The sequence below is a fragment of the Notolepis coatsorum genome, assembly GCF_963971535.1.
Source record: "Notolepis coatsorum genome assembly, chromosome: 15".
NCBI lineage: Eukaryota > Metazoa > Chordata > Actinopteri > Aulopiformes > Paralepididae > Notolepis > Notolepis coatsorum.
Window position 1 is genome coordinate 18,735,926 of NC_140179.1, and position 26,144 is coordinate 18,762,069.

Here is a 26,144-nt window from a genome sequence, read left to right on the forward strand (position 1 = left end):
CAGGACAATGTGCTTCTAAACGCTAGTTAAACAGGACAATGTGCTTCCCTAGTGCTTCTAAACGCTAGTTAAACGGGACAATGTGCTTCTAAACGCTAGTTAAACAGGACAATGTGCTTCTAAACGCTAGTTAAACAGGACAATGTGCTTCACTAGTGCTTCTAAAACGCTAGTTAAACAGGACAATGTGCTTCCCTAGTGCTTCTAAACACTAGTTAAACGGGACAATGTGCTTCTAAACCGCTAGTTAAACAGGACAATGTGCTTCTAAACTACCTAGTTAAACGGGACAATGTGCTTCCCTAGTGCTTCTAAACGCTAGTTAAACAGGACAATGTGCTTCTAAACGCTAGTTAAATGGGACAATGTGCTTTTAAACGCTAGTTAAACGGGACAATGTGCTTCACTAGTGCTTCTAAACGCTAGTTAAACGGGACAATGTGCTTCACTAGTGCTTCTAAACGCTAGTTAAACGGGACAATGTGCTTCTAAACGCTAGTTTAAACGGGACAATGTGCTTCTAAACGCTAGTTAAACAGGACAATGTGCTTCCCTAATGCTTCTAAACGCTAGTTAAACAGGACAATGTGCTTCCCTAGTGCTTCTAAACGCTAGTTAAACAGGACATTGTGCTTCCCTAGTGCTTCTAAACACTAGTTAAACGGGACAATGTGCTTCTAAACGCTAGTTAAACAGGACAATGTGCTTCTAAACGCTAGTTAAAACGGGACAATGTGCTTCCCTAGTGCTTCTAAACGCTAGTTTAAACAGGACAATGTAGCTTCTAAACGCTAGTTAAACGGGACAATGTGCTTTTTAAACACTAGTTAAACGGGACAATGTGCTTCACTAGTGCTTCTAAATGCTAGTTAAACGGGACAATTTGCTTCTAAATGCTAGTTAAACAGGACAATGTGCTTCACTTCCACATTACAACAATAACTGTGAACCGGACTTGCATTGCTGCACTATACACTATTTCATCCATTGCAAGTCACACCCACCCCCCCCCCCCCCCCCCCCCCCCCTCCTTCCATTAACTCACTGGACTATCACTGAAATATTTATATTTATTTATTTGCACTAGCACTAAATGCACTTGGGACAATGATGGTATGTTATTATTATTGAGGACATTGGGACATTGATACTTTATTATTATATTACTATTATTTAGGGCTGTCCCCGACTAAGGATTTGGATGGTCGACTAGGATTGGCCAAAATTTTGCCGTTAGTCGACTATTGGTCGACTTAAAAAGAAATAAAAAAAGTATATTTTTTTTTTTTTTTTTTTATCATTCCATTTGGGCTGTGGGGGGTGCTTAATGTCTGAAGGAGTCGACTGAAGGCTTCTTGTCCTCTGCAAAAGCATGCAATTGGTCCACTGATGGATACATCTTGATATTTGTCTAGAATAGTGTGTTCATTAGATGGGTGAAATCCTCTTTCAGTGCCTCTGTGCCTGTTTTCGTATGCAGTTAGCCTCTGGTATGCGTGCCATTAGCGTTAGCCACGCTTCTATGCCTTTTTTCTTTTGAAAAAAATAATAAAAAAAAAATAAAAAAAAATTTATATATATATATTTTTTTAATTATATTCGACTAAGAGGTTGGCCAGTCGACTACGGCCCCTTTCGAACCGATTAGTCGACTAATCGATTAATAGGGGTCAGCCCTACTATTATTATTGACATTATTATTTTGCACATGCTATATTTTATGTTTGTATGCCAGTGGTGATCAGTGATGGGAATAACGGCGCTATAAGTAACAACGTTACTAACGGCATTCGTTTTTTCAGTAACGAGTAATCTAACGGATTACTCTTCCAATCTCAATAACGCCGTTACCGTTACTGCAAATAAATGCGGCGCGTTAATATGAATGAACCTGTTTCTTTCATCAGACAGATATCTGCGCTGAGGGGCAATATGTTCTTCCTTGTTTAGTGCGCAAATTCTCCACTCATCTCCTCTGCAAGCACTGCTCCACTGTCTGTGTCTGTCTACTCTGGTTCAATCACATTCAGCGTCCCGTCAGCGTGTCTCCCCCCACCCACAGTCTGCGAATCAGAGCAGAGTAGGGCGGGTCTTCACGGAATGCATGTTGTCTTTCAGCGGATCCCAGTCAGAGCGAGTTGACAGCGCATCGACAGGTAGTCTAATCTGCAGGTACTGTAGCTAGTAACCTCATTCCCAGTTTCATCCCTGTGAGACAAATGTAGCTAGTAGCCTAGTTTCGCCAGCAGGCAGTTAGTAGAAAAATGTGGCATGTTCAAAGAAAGTAAAAGAAAAGTCGACAGTGAAAATCGCTGCAATTCAATGGTGCATGGACTAAAAAATATGCGTGCATCCTCCCAGCACCAAGAAACGGTAGCTCTTGTGAAGAGTGGCAATTTGAAGCCACTATGAAACAAAACAGTTATTTTGATGCAGCCTTTCCTCAGAATTCAGTGCTAAGAACCACAAAAATAAATGGAATGAAATCATATCAAGCTGCAAGCAGAATTATTGTTAAAAAATGCACATGCATTTCTATAGCTGTGGATGAGTCCACTGACACCACTGAGAATGCTCAGTTGCTGGTGTTTGTGAGGTTTTAGTGAGTTTGTTTGTGAGAAGATTGGATCAGTTGTACTTTTTTTTGGAATACTTTAAACCCTTTTTTTGTGGAATATTTGATGCGGCCCAGCCTCACCCAGACTCTACCTCCAGCGGCCCCCAGGTAAATTGAGTTTGAGATCCCTGGTTTAAAATGATTCGATTAGATTCTTATATCTGTATATTGTGTATGTCATAAATGTCATGAATTGAAAATGGGGGACCCTGATGTAAACAAGACGAAAGTCTTTCTCTGATCTGCATCCCCTTAACAATTGTGTGTATTGAGCCGTACTGCTGTACCCATTCTGCAATCTGTGAATTAAAATGTTCAATCAATCAGTATATATTTGTTATTTATTTTTGGTATAGTGCTTAACAAGCATAATTTAATGTTGCCCAGTTGTGGCCTGTTGAGGGGCAATACATATCAAAAGTTCCAAAACATCTATTGTATTTGTATGATCCACTATATAAACATAGTAATTATAATATCTACATACATGGCATTTGATTGGAGGCTAGTCTCACTTTGTCCCACAGCAACATTAAAATAGTTTAGATTTGTGTATGTTGTTTATGTAAAAAAGAAATATTGAAAGTAACGCAATAGTTACTTTCTGAAGTAACTAGTTACTTTTATAATTTGTAAGTAATTAAGGCTACGTTTAGACGAGCGTTTTGTGAACAGAAACCGCAAAAGTCATCTTGCGGTTTCACTTTTAATTTTACGTTTAGACAAGCGTTTTGGGGTGGAATTCTCCGTGCAGACGACGCTATAACGACGGAGCCCCGCTGTCACACGATTGACCTATATGTCACATGACGTGCTGTGAAGACCCGCCCTACTCTGCCTCTGATTCGCAGACTGTGGATGGGGAATGTGATTGTACCAAAGCAGAGTCACTCACAGACAGTGGGTCCACTCACGCCGCGGGACAGATTCTTGTGTATTTAACCCTTTCACTGCCACACGACAGCCGGTTGTGTGATAGTAAAGGGTTAACCTTCTGTCGTGTGGCAGTGAAAGGGTTAAAAGTACTGCCAATGTAGCCTTCAGGTGATCTCCGTTGATAATAGTCAGACATACTTGCTTTGTTTACGTCTCGGCTACTGGCGCATACCTGCTACCTGTGACGTAAGCAGTACGCGCGACCAGAGCCGTGACAACCCTTTCGTCATCGTTTTAACAGATTTATACGGTTTTACAGTTTAGACGAGAGCGCAAAGCTTTTGCGTTTCTAGGAATTCCACCCTGGAAGGTAGTCTCACTTTTTTGCGGTTTCACCCCGGAAAAACGCCGTTTCCGTATAAACGAAAGGCACATCCGAAAAAATATTTTTGCGGATTCACCTGCTAGCGTTTCCGTCTAAACGGGGCCTTAGTTACTTTTTGGAAGAAGTAACTAGTAACTGTAACTAGTTACTTTTTAAAAGTAACTTGCCCAACACTGGTGGTGATGTTCCTAACTAAATTTCGTTGTACCAACAATGACAAATAAAGATCTATTCTATTCTATTCTAAACGCTAGTTAAACGGGACAATGTGCTTCTAAACGCTAGTTAAACGGGACAATGTGCTTCTAAATGCTAGTTAAACAGGACAATGTGCTTCTAAACGCTAGACGGGACAATGTGCTTCTAAACGCTAGTTAAACAGGACAATGTGCTTCTAAACGCTAGTTAAACGGGACAATGTGCTTCTAAACGCTAGTTAAATGGGACAATGTGCTTCTAAACGCTAGTTAAACAGGACAATGTGCTTCTAAACGCTAGTTAAACAGGACAATGTGCTTCTAAAGTTTAACGCTAGTTAAACGGGACAATGTGCTTCTAAACGCTAGTTAAACGGGACAATGTGCTTCTAAACGCTAGTTAAATGGGACAATGTGCTTCCCTAGTGCTTCTAAACACGCAAAATGTCAACTCACCACTATCTAGACACAACGAGGTTGGGAGCGGTGTGTGGGTAGAGGGGGGCGGGGGTCGGACATTTTTATAGAGATTTATTTTTTTATTATAATTTTTTTTTAAGTCAGCGGCTGGTTCGATGGTTGGTTGGTTGGTTGGTTGGTTGGTTGGATGGTTGTGTGGTTGGTTGGACCTTTGGTTGGTTGGACACATGTTCTTCCTGTGCTCCAGGACAGTTCAGTCAGTATGTTCATTATGCTCCCCACGGCAGGCGGCTACGGCTGCCCAAGACATTAAAGTCCCGCCATAGACTCAGCTTCTTCCCCTTAGCAGCTCGCCTGGTAAATGAGTCAGGTGTCCCCCTGCTCCCCCCTCCTCCCCCCCTCTATGGCGAGCTGCTAGGGCTGGACCTCTGGACTTGAACTGTGATGCACTGTATCCATGTCCCCTACCACTGCACTTTACTGTCTTATTGTTGTCTCACTGTTCTGTCCTGTTTTGCACTTATTTATTTATCATTATTATTATTATTATGTTGTTCCTATTTGTGAAAAAATCAATCATGCACTGAAACGTCAAATCACGTTCCATTTGTACCTGTACAATATGGTGAATAAAGAAATCTGAATCAGTATGTTCTTCCTGTGCTCCAGGACAGTTCAGTCAGTATGTTCTTCCTGTGCCCCAGGACAGTTCAGTCAGTATGTTCTTCCTGTGCTCCAGGACAGTTCAGTCAGTATGTTCTTCCTGTAGGACAGTTCAGTCAGTATGTTCATGCTCACACTACCCCCCCCCCCCCCCCTCCACCCACCACCCCACCCACACACACACACACCCCTATGAGATGGAAATGGGTCTTCAATAATAACGTATATGATTGCCAGTAGCCCCCTTCCACCGTATAGCGTTGGACGATCCCCCCCCCCATCCCCCAATGGCTGTGTCGGCGCCGCGGCCCTCATCCCTGCTGGTGAGAGCTCACTCTAGCTCACTCTAGCTCACTCCAGCTCACTCTAGCTCACTCCAGCTCACTCTAGCTCACTCTAGCTCACTCTAGCTCACTCTAGCTCACTCTAGCTCACTCTAGCTCACTCCAGCTCACTCTAGCTCACTCCAGCTCACTCCAGCTCACTCCAGCTCACTCCCGCTGACTCCAGCTCACTCTAGCTCACTCTAGCTCACTCTAGCTCACTCTAGCTCACTCCAGCTCACTCCAGCTCACTCCAGCTCACTCTAGCTCACTCCAGCTCACTCTAGCTCACTCCAGCTCACTCCAGCTCACTCTAGCTCACTCCAGCTCACTCCAGCTCAATCTAGCTCACTTCAGCTCACTCCAGCTCACTCTAGCTCACTCTAGCTCACTCCAGCTCACTCCAGCTCACTCCAGCTCACTCTAGCTCACTCTAGCTCACTCTAGCTCACTCCAGCTCACTCCAGCTCACTCTAGCTCACTCCAGCTCACTCCAGCTCACTCCAGCTCAGCTCACTCCAGCTCACTCCAGCTCACTCTAGCTCACTCCAGCTCACTCCAGCTCACTCCAGCTCACTCTAGCTCACTCCAGCTCACTCCAGCTCACTCCAGCTCACTCTAGCTCACTCTAGCTCACTCCAGCTCACTCCAGCTCACTCCAGCTCACTCCAGCTCACTCTAGCTCACTCTAGCTCACTCCAGCTCACTCTAGCTCACTCCAGCTCACTCTAGCTCACTCCAGCTCACTCCAGCTCACTCTAGCTCACTCCAGCTCACTCCAGCTCACTCTAGCTCACTCCAGCTCACTCCAGCTCACTCCAGCAGCTCACTCCAGCTCACTCTAGCTCACTCCAGCTCACTCCAGCTCACTCTAGCTCACTCCAGCTCACTCCAGCAGCTCACTCCAGCTCACTCTAGCTCACTCCAGCTCACTCCAGCTCACTCCAGCTCACTCCAGCTCACTCTAGCTGGAGAGAATACAGCACAACATGACACAGTAAATACATAAATACAGCACAGCACGACACAGCACAAAATAAACACACAGAAGAATCTAGTCCATCAGGTCAGGAGCTTGGGTAGTGTGGGGGCGGGAGGGTTAGGGGATTGCTCTACCTCCCGAGCCACTGTTGCTCCCAAATTATTATATTAAATGAATATAGATATTACTATCTACTATACTAACATGTCTCTACTACTATGCACTCAACACTGCAGCACCCTTCCTGCTGACTTGTACAGAACTTGTAAGTCGCTTTGGATAAAAGCGTTCAGCTAAATGACAAAATATAAATGTAAAGGATAAGACGTCCCTCAATCTACGCCTGCGTTTTGGGAATCTATTCTTCAGAAGAGCGGGAGCTAAGTGCCGCCCACATCCTGCCGCTCGGGGAATCACTCTCCTCCCACCTGGCGCACGCGGCGCAGAGAACCAGACACATCCCACCTGGCACGCGTGGCGCAGAGAACCAGGCACCTCCCACCTGTGGCGCGCGGTCCAGAGAACCAGGCCCCGCTTGGAAGGGAAGCGCCAGCCGCAGACGGACTGTAAACGTTTTCTTTTTCTAAGAACATAACAAAGGTTATTCTATAACCCTAGTTATATGAGTATAGCGAGCGCTCTGCTCTATTGGAACTATCCCTTTAATCATACTAACAATGAAAAAACGTTCTCCACATGTACACACCTACTCACCTCTGCCTGGCCACACCCACATCCACTCCTATATAAGCGGGGTCGTGGCCACACAATCAGCTCCTTCCCCAGTCTTTCACTGCCAAAGGGGAAGACCTTGGGGTCCTCAGTGAGTCAGAGCAGAGTGCTCGCTATACTCATATAACTAGGGTTATAGAATAACCTTCGTTATAAATCGTATAGCTTTACGCTTTGCTCTATTGGAACACAGGAGCTGAGCAGAGCGAAAAGCTCGACAGATGTACCCGCTGAGGCCCCCTACAACCATCAGAATACCAGGGAGGATCCGAGCCCCCCGGCCCCCCCTAGCGGGGGACGGGAGGGAGATCGGACCCGACTGTGCGAAGAGGGTTTAGCACCTCAAACGCACAGGGTGAGCAGACCGTGGGACTTACCTTTGTTTAGAAGGTCCCGCGACCACTCGAGCGCGCATCCCACATGCCACCAGGGAACGGACGTGAAGCAAAAAAAAATTCACAGCCCCCAACATCACAGGGGGTCGGGGTTCAAAAGAACCCAAACCCTGTGGCAAGGCCGTAGCAGCAGAGCGCGGAGGAGGTCCCAGCCCTAGGCCACAAGCCGAGGACTAAGACCCCCTGAAAAAGGGGCCTGGTGAGGCCAACGAGACCCCCCTACACCACTACGGTGGTGTAGTGGTTAACACTGTCGCCTCACAGCAAGAAGGTCCAGGGTTCGATTCCCGCTTGGGGACCAGGTTTCCATGATGCCAGGTACTCAGGTGGGGGATCTCCCAGGCCTTTCTGTGTGGAGTTTGCATGTTCTCCCCATGCTCGCAAGGGTTTCCCCCCCGATAAGATAAACCCAATGGAAAAACGTGCACAACAGATCGCTAACGCTGTGGCATCCTTGACGAAGACGGACAGGAGCACTTGGATTGGTCCCCGGGGCGCGGCTCACGTTGACGCCCTATCTGCTCCCGGCTGCCCATGGGGTGAAGGACAACGGGATGGGAAAAGTGCAGAGAGACATTTCATCGGCGACTCAGTGCATGTATGTGTGTGTTCCTGTGGGTCGCCCATCTCGCGTGTGTGTGTGTTAAAACTGCATGACAAATAAAGACTTCTAGTCTAACAATTATTATTATTATAATGTTTAGTTTAACAGGAGGCGGTTTCTCCCTTAACCCACTAAGAAAACTCAGAAACATAACTGCGTGTATACACAGACTATACAAGCAGTTCAAGCGTTTCAGGTTTCAAAAGGGTTAACCCAGGCCAACAGGTTATCGAGGACGAGGCCCGACCTGGGCCTGGCAGACCGGGACCTACACAGGGATGCATAGAGGAGTTGACAGGCAACCTCCCTGACCGCCCCCTCCCATCCCCGGCTTAGCAGGGAGGGAGGGGTGAAACAAATGGAGAAGGACCGAGCCCCCTAACATAGTGCAAGGTACAACACAGTAAGGACCAAGCACGTCACTGTTAAGGGCAACTCGTGGTGGCATCCATATGACACACACATTCATGACATCAATCCTCGCGACGTCCGGCCCGACCCGGCATTTTTCCCCCCGGAAAAGCACAAAGTCCTTCGGGGTACCAGAACTGCAATCTACGCCCCGGCGGGCAACGGGTTAACCGATCCGGTCTAGCGAGACCAGAACCAGTCCTGTGTCCTAGTCACGCCGCCATCCCCAGTCCTAAGAGGGGGGTAGGTATGCGTGTCGATCCAAAACATCACAGAGGGCGCCACCAAGACGGTCAGTACACGAACGCACTGCTCCTGGTGGCCCACCTAATGGGCGTGAGACCCCTCCGCCAATGTTTTGATCTACTCCGTCATCTCCCCCCGGAGATGTACATGAGCCGTCGAGTCTAACCTAGTGCACTGGCGCTCGGTAGAGACAAGTCTCCCTCCCAGCCAACCACATAAAAAATGCAGTTTTTATGATGTTTGGTCAACCAAGGTGCGCCGGCCTACAAAATGGTTTCAACATTGAAAGCACCCAGGGCCAGCGCCAATCGGTCTCGAAAGACCATACGCTGATTTCATAAACAGCGTATATGCTCGCAAATAACCCGAGAAAAGTGACGGCGAATTTCTAACAAGAAAGAGCCTCACAACGTTTCCCCTTGCTGTCTGGGACGAGCAGCAGGGAGCCGGTCTACAAAAGACACAGACACGAGTCCTCACATGACGAGCCTGGGAATAACAACCGCATCAATTCTACTCCTTATGTAAGAGGGGAAGACAGCGGTCTACCCAAAGAGACCTCAATGTGAGTAAACAATTGAAAAAGGTTCATGCAACACATAGGACCACGACTCTCTGAGGAGGAGGAGGCTCTGAAAAACTCTGAGGACGCTCCCTCACTGAGAGGGAGGTTCTGAAACTCAGAGGAGGCTCTGAAACTCCCTGAGGAGGAGGCTCTGACCCAATATACACTACTGGTAGGGAGCAGAGTAGAAGATAAATTGTCTCTACTGCATTGCATCACCTATCCTTTACAATCACAGCGGTCTGTAGCACAGGCCCTGTAACTCACGGACATGTCTCTTGGCCAGCAAGAAAAAGCGCCTGTGACGTTTTCAAATGGCCGGGGGAAACCCGTGTCCCACCTACCCTGATTCGGTGTGGGAGACAGGAAAATCCCCCCCCCCCCCCCCTGTGACGAGAGAGAGAATGCCCTCGACAGGGAGACTGATAGGTAGAAAGGCACAACCTCTTGGCCAATCAGTTTCGTAAGGATATAACTATATCCGGGAGGGAAGAGGTTTATTTTACCCACCCCCTCACCACCTCACCCCTGATACGACGCCAAAAGAAAGCAGAGCCGTGACACCAGGTGCATGGCACGCCAGATGAAGCACATACTTACATGTAGAGTAAAAGCTTTACTTCATGCACGCCAGCCACAGCTGATAACCTCGTTTGTGTAAAAAAATGGTTTTATCCACGGCTTATGTGTGAAAAACTTGCCACTCGTTATTTTTATCATTACCCTTAAGCAAGAAAGAAATAACAAGCTAAAGAGAGGGACTCAAGCCCTTGGTCATATGCCACTATGTACAACTCTGTAGGTTAACACCCAGCCAGTTGTGGACTCAAGCCACATTTCCTAAACGTTACATGAAACACACACACAACTTCTCATCATACAATAAAAAACCCAGTTAATTTTTACTCACGTAAGAAGAACACTGTTTTTAAGTAGAGAGAAAGACATAAGCCTTGGCCAAATGCTAGAACTTACATCCTTGCTAAGCTATACAAAATAGCGACCAACACAATTTTCAAAGGAAACTGTACAACACTCCAAGCAAGAAAAAGCAACCCCAGCATTTGTAGCTGCGAGTTCACATAGCACACGTCGTATCTCCCAAATGCAGTGAAGTAACACACGTTTTGTTAAACAAAGACATCGTTATTAACCAAAAACATTCGGGAGGGGGAGGAAGGAAGAGTGGGGCATAGTGTAATGTCCTACGGACTCCTACCTGAACCCCCGGACGCAGGACGAAATGGCCGCAACAACAGGTTGGTCCACCACATTGACAAGGCCTCTCGCTGGCGGGGCCAGAAGCGGCTACTACTGAAGCTGTATAACGTGAGGAATAGCGATACAGGCCAACACTTCAGACAGCCGCTGTCTCTCCTTCTTTTTATCCAAAAGAAAAAGGGAAAGGCAACACACGTCCCTCTCACAGAACGGTGTTTACCAGAAACAGTGGCATCGGCAGTAAGCCCCGTTGTACGCGGGCTACAGCCATCCTGAGCTCGGAGATATTCTCATAATGAAACACCAAACTCGCATCCTCCGTGCCGGGTGCTCTCGTCTTGAAAAGCGGGGCCAGCGCGGCGGCAGAGGGTATCCGTTTTCAGAGACCTGGGTACTTGAACCGCAGACTCAGAATCACGGCCCCAGGAAAACAAAGCTACGACCTCTCTGAGGAGGAGCACTGTTTTATCGTGGGGCATCAAACTAGAACCCCCTCCATGCCGCTATGGAGAAGCAACGAAGGGATTCTAGCCTGGTGCCGACCTTACGCAAGCTGTGCAGCTGCCCCCTCACAACTGCACACCTGAGGCCCGCATTGCAAAACACCACCCCCCCAGAGAGACCGTCAGCTCTCACACAGCCGACCGCCTCTCGAGGCATAGTATCCAGCTGCAGAGCCGGAGACAACGCCGGCGGGGAACTGCTCAGCGACGCGCGGCCCAATGCGAAGCGCCGGTGGAGGTCAGAATGATCATCATCTTCTAGACTCTCCGGTGGTGAAGACATTATCGCTTTATTTTCAAAACAAAATTGTGAGAGAGAAAAAACAAAGCTACAATGTCAACGCAGCTCCTTTACTAACTAACTACTTCAGCACTAAACTAAAGCGGTGCTATACACGAACTTCTCGTGGTGAAAGTAGGGAAGGAACTGATTGTGTGGCCACGACCCCGCTTATATAGGAGCGGATGTGGGTGTGGTCAGGCAGAGGTGAGTAGGTGCGTACATGTGGAGAAAGTTTTTTCATTGTTAGTATGATTAAAGGGATAGTTCCAATAGAGCAGAGCGTAAAGCTATACGATTTATAACTTTCAGAATGTATTAAAGGGCCAGACCACTCCTCTAACCACTACACCACCGTGCTGTGAGGAGACAGTGTTTTTTTTTTAAATTATTATCTTTTATTTGCTTTTAACATTTCATTTACATACAGTTGTAAAATGCAAGTTATAAATATATAAATTACATTTCCTAACTAAACAATTACTAACCCTTCCCCGACCCTTCCTAGTACAAAAAAAACTATCAAATGCATGATTTACTTTAAGACCATGATTGTCTGTGCTACTACCTGAATAAAATAATAAACATGAACACAAAAAAAAAAAAAAAGAAGAAAAAAAAAAACAGGCAGACAAATATAGAATATAAAAAGACAACATCCACAATCTCTGTTATGCTTCAATTAGCTATCTCCAGTTCTATACCCATATTTGGTATGTAATCCATTGCCCGACCCCAGATCTTCTGAAAGTGTATTATTTTTCCTTTCACATTATACATGATTTTTTCAGGTGTGCAATAGGATAGGAGTTCTGCCCACCATTGTTTAGTCGGGGGAGGGGGTTCAGATTTCCAATGACAAAGAATAAAAAATTTTGCAGCAGACATTGCTAACAGGATACATTTCTTTTCAAAGTTGTCAAAGTTACTCAGCATAGAGATATCACCCAAAATAGCTATTCGTGCGTCAGGAGTCATCGTTTTTCCAATAATTTTTTTAAGTTGTTCAAATATAAATTTCCAGTAATAATTTTACTTCCGGCAATTCCAGAACGTGTGGATTAGGTCCCCTTTAGCATGTTGACATCGAAGACAATTGGGTGATGTCTCGTGGCTAAATTGATATAATCTGTGAGGTGTATAATAAATTCTGTGTAGTATATTAAATTGAGTTAACCTATGGTTGGTATTTGTTAAAGTTGTTTGGGAGTTCTGGAGCAATGACTGCCATTCTTTCATGGTATATTTGTGTTTAATGTCTTTTTCCCATTTATCTTTTTGTTGTAGCATCTTATCATCTTTCTGTTCAGTGTTCATCAGTGTGTAGATTTTAGATATCAGGCCCTTTGATGTTTTTGTAGTGTTAAACAGTTTCTCTATTGGTGTTTCAGACATATGGGGATAGCTATAACTGTTATTTTTTACCCAGTTCCGTATCTGTAGGTATTTAAAAAAGATGGATGAAGGTAAATTATATTTCGCTCTCAGGGAATTAAAATCAGAAAAGATGCTTTGGTTATACAAGTCTCTTATTTCGCTGATTCCCTTGGTTCTCTAATTTTCAGATATTCCATCACTAATAATTTTGGGGACACAAGGGTTGTTCCACAGGGGCATGCTCATTAACAAGGTATTTTGATTTCCCATTAGTTTAATAGTTTCTTTCCAACATGCAAAGGTATGATGTATAATCTGGTTTTTAGTGATAGAGTTAAGGGTTTTTTGCGTGTCTATATAGGGGATTACCTGTAGTGGAGTAGGACGGATTATGTTCTCTTCCAGTTTAACCCATGCTGGTGTGGGCAGCCTCTCACTGTTGAGCCAACACCAAATAACCCGTGATTGACAGGCTAGGTAGTACAGTCTGAAGTTGGGGAGGTTTAAGCCCCCTTTATTCAGGGGAGCCTGTAGTGCTTTTAATCTGATCCTAGCCCGTTTCTGGGACCACAAAAACATTGAAATGATTTTATTCAGTGATGTAAACAAGCTTGGTGGACAGCTGAGTGGAATTGACTGGAACAAATAAATTAATTTAGGCAGAACATTCATCTTGACCACATTAACACGTCCAATTAAAGACATTGGTAGATCTTTCCATTTGTATAGGTCTGTTTTGATTTTTTCCATAATAGGTAGATAGTTATTTTGGTATATTTGGTTCAGGTCGTTAGATATTTGGATTCCCAGGTATTTGAAGCTTTTTGGTGCCCATTTAAAATGGGAAATCATTGGGTGGGTATTGTGGGTGGTAACACTATTTAGTGGCATTATTTCACTCTTGTCATAATTTATCGTGTAACCAGATATGGCACTGTATGCCTCTAGTATGCTGAGTAATTGCGGCAAGGATTTATCTGGTTGGGTAATATAAATTAGTAAATCATCACAATATAGTGAGAGTTTGGATTCGTTTGCTCCAGTCTTTATGCCACATACATTGTTGTTGTTCCGTATTGCCACCGCCAACAGTTCAATGGCTGCGGCGAACAGATATACGGAGAGTGGGCAGCCCTGTCGTACTCCACGTCCCAATTGGAAGGGTTTGGAAAGTATACCATTTGTCAACACTTGTGCCTTCGGAGAGCAATAAAGCATCTTAATATAATTAATGAAAACATCACCAAAATTCATCTGTTTCAGAGTATAAAAAAGATATTCAAATTCTATTGTATCAAAAGCTTTTCGAGCATCCATCGAGATTACCAGTCTTGAGTCATTAGTTTGTTTAGAGAGCTCAATGATATGAAAAAGTTTTCTGATATTGTCAGATCCCTGTCGCTGCTGAATAAAACCCGTCTGATCCTCGTGGATTAAGAGAGACATCACAGGGTTCATTCTTAGTGCAAGTGCTTTAGAAAATATTTTATAATCCACATTTAACATTGACAGGGGCCTATAGGAGTCACAAAGTTGTTTATCCTTAGAGGGCTTAGGAAGTACATTGATTGTTGCTAATTCTAGACTTGGTGGTAATTTACCATTATTGAGACTGTCTTTGAGCATGTCCATATAAGGGCGGATTAATTTATTTATGAACAGTTTGTAAAATTCAGCAGGTAGGCCGTCGGGACCGGGTGCTTTGCCCGTTTGCAATGAGTTAATAGCCTTGGTGATTTCTTCCTTTGATATTTCTGTTTCAAGGATAGTTCTCACTTCTACAGGAAGCTTAGTAATCGGTAAGTTTCCCAAGAATTCCTCGCATTTTGTAGCAGTTGAGTCTTGGTTTTCAGACTTATATAGATTGTGGTAGAACATTTCAAAACGCTGGTTTATCTCTTCAGGTTTATGTAATACATTACCATCCTTAGATTTGATTGAGTCTATTGTTTTTGCCATCTCTTCTTTTCTTATTTGCCAGCTGAGTAGCTTGCCGGTTTTGTCCCCCTTTTCATAGTAGTGGTATTTAGTTCTGGCCATGTCTGCTTCTACTTGGCTAGTAGTTAAGTAAGGGATAATGTATAGCTACGAGGTCATTGTCGCAAAATAATTGACCGACACGTAGTTTAAAATACCGAGCCGCTTCGGCGAGGTGTTTTAAATGTCAGTGAAGGTCAATTATTTTGCGACAATGACCGAGTAAAGCTATACATTATCCCGCTTATTACATGGCTAACTTACTAACAATATACCTAATTCATTTGACAAATCGCAGTTGTTCTGTGGCTCTGTCAGCCCAAATAAAGTGATTATTATTATCGCGGGCAGCCTCTGTTCTGGCTCCGCTGTAAATGTTTTAAACGTCAGTGAAGGTCAATTATTTTGCGACAATGATCGAGTATAGCTATACATTATCCCGCTTATTACATGGCTAACTTACTAACAATATACCTAATTAATTTTACATCGACTCGCAACACTGGTTCTGGCTGCGTTCTGGCTCCGCTCGTCGCTCCGCCCCCTGTCATCGCCGGCAGCAGAACACCGGCAGTGTCTAATTGCACTGAAACAGTGTGTGTCAGTGGGCTTGATTGCGAACAGCTGCGCACAGCGGTCATTATTGAAAAAACAGCGGTCATTATTGAAAAATAATGACCGCTGTCGGGGGGCTATTGACCAATCACAAGCAAGCATTTCGGCGAATGTGAAAACGCCATGTAATAAGTTGCTATATTCAAGCCGCTTTTTTACTAGTATGTGCAGAGTTTCTGCTCTATTGGATTCTGCATGTTTTTTCTCTAGTTCATGAATTTCTTTGTCTAGTGTGTTTAGATACTGTCTACTTTTTCTTTGTTTAGAAGCTCAAAAAGACGTTATCTGACCTCTTAGGAAAGCTTTCAGTGTCTCCCAGATTATGCTTGGGGAGGCAGAGTTTACATTAATTATTAAAAAGTCATCGATTTGATTTTCTAGGAAGTTAACAAAATCTGGGTCGTTAAGGAGATATGGCTTGAATCTCCAACGCTTAGTTTTAGGTTTGTCCAAATATTGTTTCACCTTCAATTTCAAAGGACAGTGATCCGATATTGTAGAGGCTAGATATTTACATTCAATTACATTGTGAAGTAGTGATTTAGTTGTTAAAAATAAGTCTAATCTGGAATAAGTGTCATGTACCGCAGAATGAAATGAGTATTCCCTCTCCAGTGGGTTAAGTATTCTCCAAACATCGACCAAACCCATTTCTGACATACCATCCCTTACTACTTTGGCTGCGGCACTTAATGGCTGGGGGATCCTATTAGATCTATCTGATGTGCTCAGTGTTAAATTATAGTCACCTCCAAGGATACATGTGCCATAGTTTTGTGCAGAGGATAATAGAATATTCCTAAAAAAGGGTGCATCGTCTTTGTTGGGGCCATATAGATTAATAAGTGTAAATGGTTCGTGATTTATGTCACATTTGAGGATTATCCATCTACCTGCAGTGTCTTTTTCTTGAGAACGTATTTTTAGGTTTAAATGTTTGTGACATAGTATGGCCACTCCTCTTGATCTGGAATTAAATGAGGAATAAAATACTGACCCAACCCAATCTCTTTGCAACTTCACATGCTCTGCATCAGTCAAGTGGCTTTCCTGAATAAATGCAATGCCACAATCTTGATTCTTTAAATAGTTGAGAATCTTTTTCCTTTTAATGGGATTATTGATGCCCTTAACATTGAAGGACATAAATGTCAGAGTGCTAGTCATCTAGGATCATTTTCAATATCGACTTTAATAGGGGTTTAATTGTGGTTTTGTTATAGCATTCCATTTGAACATGAGCGCGTGCGTGTGTTTTTGCACACACACACACACATGTTCGCAGTGCATATGCCTACCATTAGTCACTCAGTTATGTCATACAATCTATCATGGTTCACAAGATCACATGCATTGAGTTCGTGAAGATAATATGTATTTGTACTAGGTCCCCCCCACCCTTTTCATCCCCCATACCCTCCCCAAACAGAAAGTAAACCACAACATAGGCTCACTAGTCCTATATTACCCTACTTGGCTCCCTGTTAACTTCCCCTTTAAATTGCCAGGTGGCACACCACTATTTGAACCAGGCTGTGAAGCGTTACTCCTTATAACAAAAAGAAACAAAAAGAAAAAAGGAACAAAATTTAACTAAAAAACAAACAATACAAGCAAGCAAATGATTCAGTAATAAGGCAGAGAAATAAATAAATTAATGAATAAGAGAAATGAATAATGAATAAGAGGGGAAAGATAATAGGCTACCAATTTTCTTGTCAGTTTTTTGAATTTTTTTTATAGGTTCTTTTTTATTATTTTTTTATTTTTTATTTTTATTTATAAGCCTACATGATCTAACTATCATTTCCCCTTGCAAAGGCTACGAAAAGAAATAAAAATGCAAAGTTCTACAACTATAGTTGCCTACCAACACCCTAAAAAGTAAAACATCCTAGGGCGGCTAGGTGGTGTAGTGGGCAAGGCACTCGCCACCAGTGTGGAGACGGGGAACGGGTTGTCCAAGCGGAATACTTCTTGAGAGTCCTGGGAGGCAAAGCACAGGGAACAGCAGGCAACGGAAGGAACGGCAAATGCAGAGAATATATCAAAACGATCCAACAACACTTGATGGGGAATCGGGGTATATATAATCAAAAGGAATGCTTAATGACAAGCTGTGACAGCTGCGGGATGAGATTGACAAGCGTGTGGTTGGGGAAGCACCAATCAAACGGCGTCTACAGGAAGAAGCGTGTGAAGAGGAGAATGCAATTAATTAACTGAAAACTTAAAGGAACAGAGCGAGTAGGCTTAAAGGAACAGAGCGAGTAGGTGAGCAGCGGACAAAAACCTCACACATCCAACCCAAAGAAAGAAAAAATATATAAATAATTGGATGTAATAAAAAATAGAGAAAAAGGAAATATATATATAAACCCCACAAAAGCAAAAAGAAACCTAGAAATTATACACTAATGATTCAGTTTTGATACTTGTCCTTTAATTAACCACGTTCAGGGTTGTTTCTGGTTTTTCTAATAGCTCATAAGAGTTATTTGGTAGTGTGTGTGTCTTAGTTTTGGCTACTTATCTCGTCTCACGGTGTTTGTCTTGGTAGTAGGGGGATCCTCAGTTGCCCCCCCCAGTCATTTCATCCTGGCGACGGGCTTGATCTGCCCGCTTTCAGCCTCGTTCATGTCCACGGATGAATTCTTGTGCGGCTTCTGGGGAATGAAAGTCACGGGAGGTCCCGCCGTGTTCGACTCTTAATATTGCTGGGTGTCTCATTGAATAAGACAGGTTTTTAGATCTGAATATGCGTTTCACGTCGTCAAACAGCTTGCGTTTCTTCATCACCTCCTGGCTGAAGTGACTGTAAAAGTTGATCCTGCTTCTGGAGGTTACCTCGGTTCCGCCGTAGTACAGTTCTCCCTTCTCCCTCGCCAGGCGCATGATAGTGTCCTTTTGTTGTGCTCGCAGTAGTTTCAGTAGTATTGGTCTAGGCTTGCTGGGGTTTGGTTGTTTTAATTTCAAGCGATACGCGCTGTTGATCAGCACGGGTCCGCCGAGTTTATCTTCGCCAAACAGCCATAGTAGAAAAGCGGAAGCCGGCGAGGTCCCGTTTCTCCACTGACTCTGGTAGCCCCTCCAAACGAACGACTGTACGCAATGAGCTGTCTTCATACTGTTGGACTTTTAGTTTTACAGCGGTCATCTCTTTTTCTAGTTTAGTGATTGTTTCGTGAGCCGTCTGGATGTTGTCCTCGTTACTGCTGACTCGTTGCTGCACTTCTTCCACTTGTTCGGTAAGCGTCGTCATCGAGCCTCTGATTGTTTCCAAACTAGTTTGAATATCAGTTGTCTTTTTATCAAACTGTTGGAGCAGCTCAGTTCTGCTTTGCTGGATGGCATTCCACAATGTTTGTAGGGTGATTTCACCTGTAGCTATTTCGGCCATGTTGTGCTGTAGGCTGTAGAAGACCAGTGTTTGTAACGCCGTTTGTTATGGCGGGGTCTGCTGCTTCTCAGAAGGTTCCTTGCTTCTTGTTTGTCAGTTCCAAAGTGTACAAAGGAGTAGGGTCGTTTAGTTTAAAATGAAGTAATCATTTCGGTTGGTATAGCGCTTATAATTTAGTTTTTAAGATAAAATTGGTGAGCCCTGTGCATCTGCCTCACTCCTGTGTTAACCACTAGACCACCGTGCTGTGAGGAGACAGTGTTAACCACTACACCACCGTGCTGTGAGGAGACAGTGTTAACCACTACACCACCGTGCTGTGAGGAGACAGTGTTAACCACTACACCACCGTGCTGTGAGGAGACAGTGTTAACCACTACACCACCGTGCTGTGAGGAGACAGTGTTAACCACTACACAGGGGTGTAAAGTACTTGAGTAATTGTACTTCGTTACAATACTTAAGTACTGTTTTGGGGGATTTGTACTTTACTCGAGTATTATTAGGTTTGTATACTTTGTACTTTTACTCCATTACATTTCAGAGAAAAAATACATACTTTTTACTCCTTACATTTAAAATGCAGACCTACAAAGTACAAAGTACAAATCTCACAGGTCCAACCATTTAATTAGTATATTTTAATTGTTTATCTGGCCGAACTAACGTTAACGTTATTAATCCTGCGACCGCAGGTAAACAGCCAATCAAATCCCCATCAATGGAAAATGAACCCGCCCATACCCATGCTGATTGTTCCTTGTGCAACACTAGAAAGCAGGGATCTTTGATTAAACACCTGCTATCAGAAGAATAGACAGTCAGATCCGCATTATGCTGTGGTTAATATTGTGATATTATTCAGGGTACTCCAGTATTCTGTCTTCTGTCTGTCTTCAGCATTGTCTATCGCAGAACACATTCCATTGTGGGCAGAGTGTATGCTTGGTTTCATTCCAGCCTTGCCTAAACACCAGCTGATGATTTCACTAATTGGCTCACCTCTTCAACTAACTCACCTGGTGCAATGTGTAGTTAAAATGAAAACTTGGCCCACGATGGAATGAATTTGAGACCCCTGGTCTATCCCTTTCAAAAAAAAATTACTTTAACTTTTTAGTACTTAAGTACATTTAAAAGTAGGACTTTTTGACTTTTACTCAAGTGTGTTTTTAGCCAGATACTTTGACTTTTACTTGAGTCAGATTTTGAGACGGTACCCATACTTTCACTTAAGTATAATTTCTGGGTACTTTTTACACCCCTGCCACTACACCACCGTGCTGTGAGGAGACAGCGTTAACCACTTACACCACCGTGCTGTGAGTTGAATCTCCCTGAAACTTACTCCATAGTCACACAAAGTACATGTCAGTGAGCCTCCGTCAGTTTCCAGACAGGAGCTCGACCCCATTGGTCCAGACAGGAGCTCGACCCCATTGGTCCGTGGCTAACTATCCTAAGGAATAGGGCTACGGAGTCCAACGATCTGAGCTAACCATGATGCCTTTTTAAAAGCTTTGAACGTTTTAAAAGTCTCATCCTTGAAATACAAGCATGTTTGGTTGAGTTGACATTATACCGTGGATATGCAAAGCCAAGGACGCATTGGGGAGAGAGAGAGAGAGAGAGAGAGAGAGAGAAAAAGAGAGAGCTCTCACACACACAGTGGATGCTGAGTGCACACACACACACACACACACACACACACACACACACACACACACACACACACACACACACACACACAGTGGATGCTGAGTGCACAGACACACACAGTGTGTACAGGAAGAGATACACCTGGCAGGTCCCTCTTTCCCCACAGTCGGATATTTCCCAATTTGAATAACACAAAGAGAGAGAGAGAGGGAGGGAGAGAGAGAGATAGAGAGACAGAGAGAGAGAGAGAGAGAGAGAGAGAGAGATAGAGAGACAGAGAGAGAGAGAGAGAGAGCACTGAGGAGCGCGAAACAAGACGGTATAAATATGGAATATTAATTCTGTCTATTCCACTATAGCTTTAATGTGCTGTATGCCACGCTTATTCTCTGACACCCTTGTGTGAGTATTACTGAAGTGATGTGTTTAGTTCATGAGAGAAATTGTAAACTGTATCTAATAGTGACTAAATCAAGTAAGTCAAGTTCATGCGTATTCATCCTACATCCCTGCAATTAATCGCTGTCAGACTTGGACCTCTGATGTCCGGGCAAGAGGAGCAGTGGAATGTTTATCCACTGGCTCTTACAATGTATACAATAAGCAATGTCCAAAGATTTTAATAAAACCAACAATAAATAATGACAATATTTATCTGATTTATTTAGTTATTTATTCACAGTCATTTGCAGTGTTTGTGTTGTAGTTTTGTTTATTTTCGGACATCACGATGAGGCATGAGACTGTAAATGCAAAACGTAATTTTTTATCATACAAATATTGTTGTATTTATTATTATGATTATTTAATTCCAAGGATGTCTGTAGAGTCGACGTGAACGCAATCACCATCATTCTTGAATTTTGGACCCTTATCTAAACAAGACGAAAGTCTTTCTCTGGTCTGCATCCCCTTAACAATTGTGTGTATTGAGCTGTACTGTATTGTACCCATTCTGCAATCTGTTAATAACGTTTTCAATCAATCAATCATTCAATCAATCAATCAATTTTTCCCAAGTAAAGCCCTTAAGAACACTGTGCACTCCAGTCTGTCCGACTTACGACTGCTCTTCAGCGCTCCTAAATCCTGCTCTTAGTTAACCCTTTCACTGCCACACGACAGAAGGTTAACCCTTTACTATCACACAACCGACAGCGCTGCTCCATCATTAGCATCATTAGCTCCGCGGATGCTAATGATGGAGCATCGCCGTCGGTTGTGTGATAGTAAAGGGCTAACCTTCTGTATTGTCACAGTGAAAGGGTTAACCGGCTGTCGTGTGGCAGTAAAAGGGTTAATGTGAAGCTCTCTTTTCAGGAGCTGGGAGGGTGAGGGTTAATGCTCTCTGTAACTCCTCCAGGAGCTGGGAGGGGGAGGGTTAATGCTCTCTGTAACTCCTCCAGGAGCTGGGAGGGTGAGGGTTAATGCTCTCTGTAACTCCTCCAGGAGCTGGGAGGGTGAGGGTTAATGCTCTCTGTCACTCCTCCAGGAGCTGGGAGGGTGAGGGTTAATGAGCTGGGAGGGTGAGGGTTAATGAGCTGGGAGAGTGAGGGTTAATGCTCTCTGTAACGCCACCAGGAGCTGGGAGGGTGAGGGTTAATGCTTTCTGTCACTCCTCCAGGAGCTGGGACGGTGAGGGTTAATGAGCTGGGAGGGTGAGGGTTAATGAGCTGGGAGGGTGAGGGTTAATGAGCTGGGAGGGTGAGGGTTAATGAGCTGGGAGGGTGAGGGTTAATGATCTGGGAGGGTGAGGGTTAATGATCTGGGAGGGTGAGGGTTAATGAGCTGGGAGGGTGAGGGTTAATGAGCTGGGAGGGTGAGGGTTAATGATCTGGGAGGGTGAGGGTTAATGGTACCAGAGAGAGACACTGAGGCATGAGGGCGGAGATGGAGTGATAGATCTAGGTTAAGAGAGGAAAACGAGAGAGCGAGAGAGAAAGAGAGAGAGAGAGAGAGGGGAGAGAGGGAGAGAGAGAGGGGGAGAGAGAGAGGGAGAGAGAGAAAGAGAGAGAGGGGGGGAAAAGAGAGAGATGGAGACCGGGAATAAGCGGGAGAGAGAGAGAGAGAGAGAGAGAGAGAGAGAGAGAGAGAGAGAGAGAGAGAGAGTTGTACTGAGATGAGATGGGGAAAAAGTAAAGAAAAAGTGGCGAGTAAGACGAGGAGGAAGGTGGTGTTAGGACAACACACACACACATGTACACACACACACAAGCACACACACGTACACACACACACACCTACACACACACGCGCTGACAGCGAGGAGGGCGCCGCTCCAGGCTCTGTCACATCTTTAATCCTCCTTATTGTCAAAGTCAGATATACCCTCTCTCTCTCTCTCTCTCTCTCTCTCTCTCCCCCAGCTCTTGCTCTCTCTCTCTCTCTCTTTCTCTCTATCTGTGTCTCTCTCTCTCTCCCCCTCCCTCTCTCTCTCCCCTCGCCCAGCTCTTGCTCTCTCTCTCTCTCTCTCTCTCTCTCTCTCTCTCTCTCTCTCTCTCTCTCTCTCTCTCTCTCTCTCTCTCTCTCTCTCTCTCTCTCTCTCTCTCTCTCTCTCTCTCAATTCAATTCAAATGGGCTTTATTGACATAGGAAACATACGTTTACATTGCCAAAGCCAAACAGAGAAATCAAAAGAAATCAGTACATTACAGAAGGAATTTCTTGTACAGTCTTTATTGTGGTTGTATTCCATTGGATGTCCTTTTCTTGTCACAGCAGCTCACAAATCTTGCTGCTGTGTTTGCACATTGTTGTATTTCTCCCACTCCCAGTAGGTATGGGAGTTTTGAATTATTTGCCATGTTTTCAAAGTCTCTTTGGGTGTTTGCAATTTGTGGGAAGTATATGTCTCTGATGTCTTGGTATAGTGGCCAGCAGGCACGTGCACACATAGAGGCCAAGGGGTGCTTGAGCACCTGCCTTTTTGAGCCTCATCAAAAAAGTGCCCTTTTTGATTTTTTTTTTTTTTATCGTTACGCATATAGACTGCCCTTCCAACTGAAAAATGTCAGGATAGAATCAAAATATTAGGTAAAGAGAGAGAGATGCCCCATATTCCATTGCAGTTTGCACGGCCTCCTCAGCGTGCCTCTCCACGGACCTATATATTTTATGCATAGCGTGGGTGGTGATGATGATGATGATAGAAACCGCTGTGGCGCATACAGTTGAATGCTGGTATTACACTCACTGAGGGACACAAAGAAGTCAAGTCCGATGGGATTTGGGAATCTCAAATACAATGATTTTTGGAATGGCGATCAGGAATTGGAATGATCTTTTTGGAAAACATCTGATCTGAGGTAAGGAATCTATTTTACCAGTCTTGGGATAATCAGAGTTGTATTCGCTGAGATATCAACGTGTCCCCTATGTGTGTGTGTGTGTGTGTGCGCGATCGCTTTGAGGAAATCAGAGAATCGATTTTCAGCAGAGTGCATACGTACATATACTATCGATAATCTAGCGTTTATTTGAAAACGATTCATAAATAGGCAGAAAAATGACAACATTTTTGTGTATTCTAGAATATTCCAGTAAACGTCTTTTATCATGGAATCTTTTTATTTTCCTTGAAAACGAGGGCTTTTCAAAATGCTATCAAACGAAAATGAACCGATAAAAAAACAATCCGCTTCGACAATGTTGACTGGAAAACGAGTCATTGATAAGCGACGGGCAGATTAGACACATAGCCATAATTTAAAACATAGATTAGGCGTTATTAACGCTAACATTGAAGTGGATGGTGGGCATTCAAGCACTAAATCGTGCGCCCCCTGCTGGCACTGAAAGTGTTAACGTCATGGGTACTGCACTCTGGGGACTGGTGTGTGCGTTTGATCCTTATTTGCATTTGAATCAGGGAGACTGTGTGGCTCAAATTCCATTGTTAAAGAGTTGAAGAACTTCACACCTCTATGTCCTTGCCTGTCAATATGGGTCTGGTTCAAACCACGATTTCTATCCAATTTACCAGTTTGTAATTTGTAGATGTTTTAGCTCAAATGTCTGACTAAAATGTCAGTATTATTCAGTTTTTGGTTTGAGGTAGGCCTCTCTCAGTCCAGTGGTACTACTCTGTTATAACTCCAACAAAGCAACAAAACACTGGCCCTTGAGTTTGCCCCTGTGATATGACCTTTTCAGGTAATTTAGTCCAAAAACAGGTCTTAATTCCAGATTACCCGGATGTGTGGTGTGAAAATTATGAAATTGGTATAATCCTCGTTAGTTCCTTGTGTAGAGATATCCAGGTATATTCCAGGTATATTCCAATTTGAGTGATTTTTCTTTTTCTCCAGTTTTTAGCAGGAGCTCTTGGAAACACAACCTCTCTCTTCAAACACGTTCACATTCTCTCTCTCTCTCTCTCTCTCTCTCTCTCTCTCTCTCTCTCTCTCTCTCTCTCTCTCTCTCTCTCTCTCTCTCTCTCTCTCTCTCTCTCTCTCTCTCTGTCTCTCTCTCTCTCCCCCTCTCTCCCCCTCAGGGGCGTCCATTTGGCAAATAAAATGCAAAAAAAAAAAAAAATTACAATTTTTTATGTTGATTTAGAATTTGAATGTCAACATTATGAACGAAGCTTCGAACTATTCGGTACAGCCCTAGCATGTTTTGTTATTGTCAATTATCTCACTTTTACTAGGTGACTTTTGCTGTGACTAACTGAAATATGCCCAAAAAAAAAGGAAAATGGACATAGGGCAGCAGAGACAAGTGATACAGGGACACAGGTAAGGTCTAGCTTAGTGATTATAACAGTGCAGTTCAGCATTCAGTAACCCATACTTTTTGTGAATGTGTTTTTGATACTACATTCTGTTGAACACACACCTCAAAACCGTACCTAAGGAAAATTGGCTCAATTGCAAGAAAAGTAATAGACAGTTATGATATTACATTCTGCATAATTCGTATGCAAAATATTGTGGTTCCTGCTTTAGTCTGTTTCTATACTAAAAATGCTTGTGTAGTCCTGTGTCATACCTAAATGTCATATAACTGAATTGTATAGAAACAATCCACCAAAAGTGACTATTGCACAACTGATTTGACAAAAAAAATCCACCAAGGGGGGCAAACCACCCCTTCACCCCCCCACCCCTCCTCGCCATACCTTGCCTTTTAGTGAAAGGACGCCACTGCTCCCCCTCTCCCTCCCCCTCTCCCCCTCTCTCTCTCTCTCTCTCTCTCTCCCCTCCGCGTCAATATTTTAGGCAACCAACTTGTGTTCAGCGTTCTCTGATTGGCCACTACGCCCATGTGACCGCGGCAGTGCGGAAATAGGCTGCATTCTATTGCCATTCTCTGCGACAAACTCTAACCTAAACCAACTCCGAAACAGCGCATAAACTTAACCCTTCTAACCTTAACCAACTCCGAAACAATGCCTAACCTTAACCCTAACCTTAACCAACTCCGAAACAATGCCTAAACTTAACCATAACCATAACCAACTCCGAAAGAATATTGCCATGCTCTAAGACAAACTCTAACCATAACCAACTCCGAAACAATGCCTAAACTTAACCCTTCTAACCTTAACCAACTCCGAAACAATGCCTAAACTTAACCCTAACCTTAACAACTCCGAAACAATGCCTAAACTTAACCGGCGAAAGAATGCATGTTAAAAAATAAATTGGAGGGATTCGAACTTGTCACCAACAGACCACAGGATCCACAGCAAGGCA

General features: G+C 43.9%; 1 protein-coding gene across 1 annotated transcript in view; it reads left to right on the forward strand.

Moving 5' to 3' along the window:
* The window catches only part of mpped1 (metallophosphoesterase domain containing 1), a gene marked incomplete at both ends in the record, with an annotated part of 92,564 nt that overhangs the window by 38,631 nt on the left and 27,789 nt on the right, over positions 1-26,144 (forward strand). The window contains 2 exons of the mRNA XM_084330916.1: positions 6,833-7,029; positions 21,769-21,779. Of these exons, the coding sequence (XP_084187042.1) occupies positions 6,833-7,029; positions 21,769-21,779 (208 nt within the window). The remainder of the gene's footprint in view (positions 1-6,832; positions 7,030-21,768; positions 21,780-26,144) is intronic.